The sequence below is a fragment of the Gastrolobium bilobum genome, unplaced genomic scaffold (assembly GCF_033153095.1).
Source record: "Gastrolobium bilobum isolate Gb01-03AN ecotype WA unplaced genomic scaffold, APGP_CSIRO_Gbil_v1 utg7104, whole genome shotgun sequence".
NCBI classification, from domain to species: Eukaryota; Viridiplantae; Streptophyta; class Magnoliopsida; order Fabales; family Fabaceae; genus Gastrolobium; species Gastrolobium bilobum.
Window position 1 is genome coordinate 366,510 of NW_026898416.1, and position 5,670 is coordinate 372,179.

At 37.1% G+C, this 5,670-nt stretch overlaps 1 protein-coding gene across 1 annotated transcript; it reads left to right on the top strand.

Moving 5' to 3' along the window:
* The first annotated feature begins 224 nt into the window (after positions 1-224).
* On the top strand, positions 225-5,386 carry LOC133316071 (uncharacterized). Its single transcript, XM_061517770.1, has 9 exons — positions 225-425; positions 513-713; positions 790-912; positions 1,053-1,090; positions 1,200-1,308; positions 1,574-4,009; positions 4,211-4,348; positions 4,642-4,754; positions 4,888-5,386. Exons 1-9 carry the CDS (start codon positions 357-359, stop codon positions 5,129-5,131), a joined length of 3,471 nt encoding a protein of 1,156 aa, XP_061373754.1. The 5' UTR covers positions 225-356; the 3' UTR covers positions 5,132-5,386.
* The last annotated feature ends 284 nt before the right edge of the window (positions 5,387-5,670 follow it).

Consider the following 5,670-nt stretch of genomic DNA (forward strand, 5'->3'; position numbering starts at 1 on the left):
TTCACCAATTAACTTCTTTAATGAAGTTAATACCTGAATAAAAAATGAATTATAGGTAGAAGGTTCCAATCGAATTGAATATGATTTATTCATATGACGCAGGTATCATCTGGTTTATTAAAAACTGTTGCAAAAGACACAAGACAAGAACAGCAATGCATGATGAGATGAGATCTACTGACTTTGTTTGTGTTTGGTTTCAAGTTTTGAACACCCGCGAGAGCCTCACTTTGCTTTTCCTTAACTTATTCTGAAACTGGGTTTGATTTCACAACCTTCACTTCACTTCAATTCTCTGTCTTGTTACTCTCTCTCTCTCTCTCTCTGCATATGTCGGTGGATTGGTGTGAGCGAAGATGTTCAGATGGAGGAGTGAGAGAAACAAGGTCAAAGCTGTTTTCAAACTCCAGTTCCATGTCACTCAGGTAGCTTCTTCACATGATTCATTCATTGATTCGTTACATTTGCTTCATTTTTATAATGAGAATGATTATTGATAATGGTATTTTCAGATTCTGCAATCTGGGGTGGATGCTTTGGTGCTCTCTATAGTTCCTGGTGACATTGGAAAACCAACTACGAGGTTAGAGAAAGCTACAGTTCGTGGTGGAATTTGTAGATGGGAGAATCCTGTCTACGAAACAGTCAAGTTTATTCAGGAGCCTAAGACTGGGAAATTCAGTGAGAGAATATATCATTTTGTGGTTTCAACGGTATGAATTTTCACTCTTTTTGATTTTTGGTTGGTTATGTCAATGTGATCTAGATTCTTGGTTCTATTCTGTGTAGGGATTATCCAAAGCTAGCTCCTTTGGGGAAGTTTCTATAGACTTTGCTGATTATGCAGAGGCTACAAAGCTCTCTTCTCTCTCTTTTCCCATCAAGAATTCTCATTGTGATGCTGTCTTGCATGTTAGTATTTGGTCTCTCCCATTTTCTGATTTTTTTTTTCTACCAAGGGATCACACTACTTGAAATTTCAGGGAAACCTAATCAAAAAATTGAGTAGAATCCTTGATTTCAGTATTTCTGATTTGTTGTTTAATGGACAGGTATCAATCCAGAGACTACAAGAAAATAATGATAAAAGGTATAAGTGGGATTATCATGGTTATGTTTCCTTTTCAGGTTGTAGAGTTTGCCTCAAATTCGTTTGTTTTTTATGAAGGGGTTTCTTACTTGTTAAATAACATTTGCAGAGAAGAAGAGGAATGTGAAGATGCCAAACTAAAAGCCCATGATAGGAGCCTGAGGACCTATTTAAGCAATGGCGATACAAATGAAAGCACTAAAAGTGATTCTTCTGAAGTATGGTTTCACTCATTGGGCCTAGGGATTATTTTTGCTCGCTTATATATATCCCAGTCTATAAAATGATTTTTTCTTTGAATATTTTGTTTGTCTTTGTATAACTTACTATCATGTTTTCATGATTGAAAATTTCCTCAGTACATAGTTCAAAAGTCATGTCCTTTCTATGTGCAAGAGTTATCCATTTTCTTCCCTTCTTCTATACTTGCAGTTAAAATTTCATGGAAATTGTTAAATTTTTTCTCTTTTTTGTGTTTCATAGGACGTGTCGGCGAAAGCAAACACCAATAGAGCTGAATTGAGTGCTGAATGTAGGACATCTAGTGGATCTGACATTACATTGTCAAGTTCTGATGGCAGCTCTGGACTTGATACTCCCAGAGCACTTGGACCGAGAAATACTAGCATCCACCCTAACACAAATGGTTTTCTTTCAGATGTGAGCCACATTTCTGAGCCTCAAAAACCTGCTGTAAATACCTCAGCATCAATGTATGATGTCCATCAGAGATCAAACTGGGACTGGTCTGCTGGTTCAGAACACGGTTTGAGTACAGACGATTCAACAAACTGTTCTCAGGATGCACTTCCTAGGGAAAGATCCAATCAGGCATCTGATATGGAGATTGAAAGACTCAAGGCTGAACTTGCTGCTTTGGCTAGGCAGGTGAATGTGTCCGACTTGGAATTACAAACTCTTAGGAAGCAAATTGTAAAGGAAAGCAAAAGAGGACAGGAGCTCTCAAAGGAAATCATTAGCTTGAAAGACGAAAGAGATGCACTCAAGACAGAATGTGACAGTCACAGGTCTTTTCACAAGCGAATGGATGAGGCCAAAGTGAGTAACAGGTCACAATTGGAAAGTGGGGATCTTCGTACCCTTGTTGAAGAAATCAGACAAGAATTGAATTATGAGAAGGAGCTGAATGCAAATCTTCGATTACAGTTAAAGAAGACACAAGAATCAAACTCTGAACTAGTTCTTGCTGTGCAGGATCTGGATGAAATGTTGGAGGAGAAAAATAAGGAAATATGTAGTCTTTCCAGTAAACATGAAGAGAGTAAAAGCTCCCATGAGCTAGGGGGAAACCTCCCTAATTGTGAAACAGATGACGATGAAGAACAGAAAGAATTGGATGAGCTTGTTAAGGAGCACAGCAATGCCAAGGAGACACACTTACTTGAGCAAAAAATTATGGATCTCTATGGTGAGGTAGAGATGTATAGGAGAGACAAAGATGACTTAGAGATGCAGATTGAGCAGCTTGCACTAGACTATGAGATATTGAAACAGGAAAACCATGACATTGCATACAAGCTGGAACAAAGCCAACTGCAAGAACAGTTAAAAATGCAGTATGAATGCTCATCTCCTCCTTGTGCTGTATATGACATTGAAAACCATATCAAGAGTCTGGAAAATCAACTCAAGCAACAGTCGGAAGAATTCTCAAATTCTCTGGCTAGCATCAAGGTACTTGAAACCCAAATCAGCAAATTAGAGGAGGAACTGGAGAAACAAGCCCAAGGATTTGAAGCTGATCTAGATGCTCTTACACGTGACAAAGTTGAGCAGGAGGAATTGTCGAATCAACTCAAGAAACAGTCAGAAGAATTCTCAAATTCTCTGGAGACCATCAAGGTACTTGAAACCCAAATCAGCAGATTAGAGGATGAACTGGAGAAACAAGCACAAGGATTTGAAGCTGATCTAGATGCTCTGACACGTGACAAAGTTGAGCAGGAGCAACGAGCCATCCTAGCAGAGGAAGCTTTGCGAAAGACCAGACTTCAAAATGTTAATACTGCTGAGAGGCTTCAAGAAGAATTTAGAAGGCTTTCAATGCAAATGGCCTCTACATTTGATGCAAATGAGAAGGCTAACATGAGGGCACTGACAGAAGCAAGTGAACTTCGTGCGCAGAAAAGGCTACTAGAAGAAATGCTGCATGAAGTCAAAGAAGAGCTTCAGTCAGTTAAAGCTGATTCTGAGGTAAAATTGAATGAACTTTCCAACCAAATAGATTTGATGACAGTTCAGATACAACAGATGTTGTTGGAAATTGAGGACAAGTCCAACCAGCTTGAAAATCACAAGAAGCATGAGGAACAAGTTAGTAGAGATTTCTCTGATGAGATCCAGATGCTAAAAGCTGAGAATGAAAGGCTTAAAGCAGAGATTTCATGCTTTTCTGAGCAAGTTGAACAAAAAGAAGTCTTAAGAACTGACTTGGAACTTATGAAGAAATTGCTTGAGGAATATGAGACTCTGTCACAGAGAAGAACGGTGGAAAGAAATGAGCTGGTGACTACAATTGCTTTATTGAAGAAGGAAGCAGAACGTTCTTATGATGAGCTTAATAGGATCATGCATATCAAGGATGAAAAAGCGACAGCGGAGAGACTCTTGCATTCAGAGTTAGAGGCACTTAGAGCTCAATGTACTGATTTGAAACATTCTCTTATTGAGGATGAGACTGAGAAAGAAAAATTAAGAAATCAAGTTTTCCAGCTAAAGGGTGAAATAAAGAGCAAGGACGATGCATTAACCAACACTGAGAAGAGGTTCAAGGATAGTAATGGACGCACACAACTTTCTGATGGAACTAAAGCCATTCCGAAGAACAAAAAACCTGCTTCAATTTCTCAGAATTCAAAAGAAATGACAAATCTAAGGGAGAATATAAAAATGCTTGAGGTAACTTTTCAAATCTCAGTAGTCTGAAGAGATAGTTCCTTTGAGAAAAATGCTTGATACCCAAATGTTTATTCCTCTATTGATATTTTCACTTAACTGCCCATCATTTTTTCACTCCTCTGCATTTTCTAAAGATAACACTAATTTTCTCGTGGCAATTGAGGGGAGCAAATTAATAAAAATAGTTGTTCTTTATGGCAGGGCCTGATAAAGTCAAAGGAAACTGTCTTGGAAACGTCAACAACTTCATTTTTGGAGAAGGAAAGGGAACTCCAATCTAAAATTGAGGAACTGGAGCACAAAGTGGAGGAATTCGATCAGAGCATTGCTTTGGATAAGGTATAACCATGTAATGATTAATACAGTGCAAAGCTTGAGCAATTTGCCAAGGTTAATGAAACAATTGAGTCCCTTAATCCATTGGCATATACATCAAAATGCATTTAGAAATGATGGGGGGAAAAAAATTCAACTAATTTTTCATTTTATGATTTGTCGTAGGCAAAGTTTCATAGAATTTTTGGTTCATGAAGTTTAAATTACAAAGCCAGTCTTTCTTAGTATCTGGATTAAGCTTTTATTATTGAATTGTATATCTGCAATAAATATACATTGGCATGCGCTTCAAACAGGTTGTTGAGGAGGGTATCAGTGTTACTACATCAGATAGAAGTAAAGTTGAGCATCTCAAAGATACTACATTTGTGTCTGAAGAAAACGAGGTTGCAGTGTCATTAATCAAGAGGTATGACTTCCATGTCCCTTTTTTTCATAGTTTAGTAACATTTGTGACTATTTAGTTTGTCTCTGTTACTTGTAAATTTGTGAATTCAAGCAATTAAATTGTTTCATTATTGATCATTTTATGGTCATGGCAGTAATGGGTGTTTGACAGAGAAAGAAGCAGAAAGATCCATAATGGACAATAATGGGGATGACAGCCTTTGTGACATTTTAAATGAATTATCATCATTGAAGGAAAGAAACAAGTCAATGGAAACCGAACTGAAAGAGATGCAAGGAAGATACTCAGAAATGAGTCTCAAATTTGCAGAGGTAGAAGGTGAAAGACAAAAGCTTGTTATGACTGTAAGAAACCTCAAGAATACTCGGAAGGGCTAATAACTTCTTGATAGTTGGAGGCCTGCAGTGTGGTTTCGGCACTGGAAACAGATTAAAATGAATAAATTAATGGTTGCGCTAGCAAGATATATGCATTTTCTTCCTTTATCTTAGCCTTCTTTTTAGTTTTTATCCCCTTCTAAACCTTAGATGTGTGCCATACAAGGGTACCATTTTACATAGTTATCAAGGCAGTTTGTAATGTTTTTAAGTGTTAATTAGTTACCAATAGTGCTCTCTCTCACTATGATTATGTTCCAGTAAGATCTGGGTGACGATCAGTTCTTTAATTGTGTCTTTTTTAGCGTTTATATACAGATTCTTTTATTGTATCCTTCAATTGATGTATAACAAATGAGCAGTTCTTTTATTGAATATAATTTGTATACAATTTCTTTTTTGCATTTATATACAGATTCTTTTATGGCACTCAAGATTCAGTTCAAAAGGAAATGCTTGAGTGGAAGAAATAAAGTAATATAAATTGGGGAAATGATATTATAACAACCAATTAGGGTTACTACCAATGTTATTATCAA

Coding starts and splice junctions, on each gene's coding strand:
- LOC133316071 (XM_061517770.1), top strand. CDS start 357: ATGTTCAGATGGAGGAGTGAGAGAAACAAGGTCAAAGCTGTTTTCAAA. Junction 426..512: donor TCCAGTTCCATGTCACTCAG/GTAGCTTCTTCA, acceptor TGGTATTTTCAG/ATTCTGCAATCTGGGGTGGA. Junction 1,091..1,199: donor CAAGAAAATAATGATAAAAG/GTATAAGTGGGA, acceptor TAACATTTGCAG/AGAAGAAGAGGAATGTGAAG.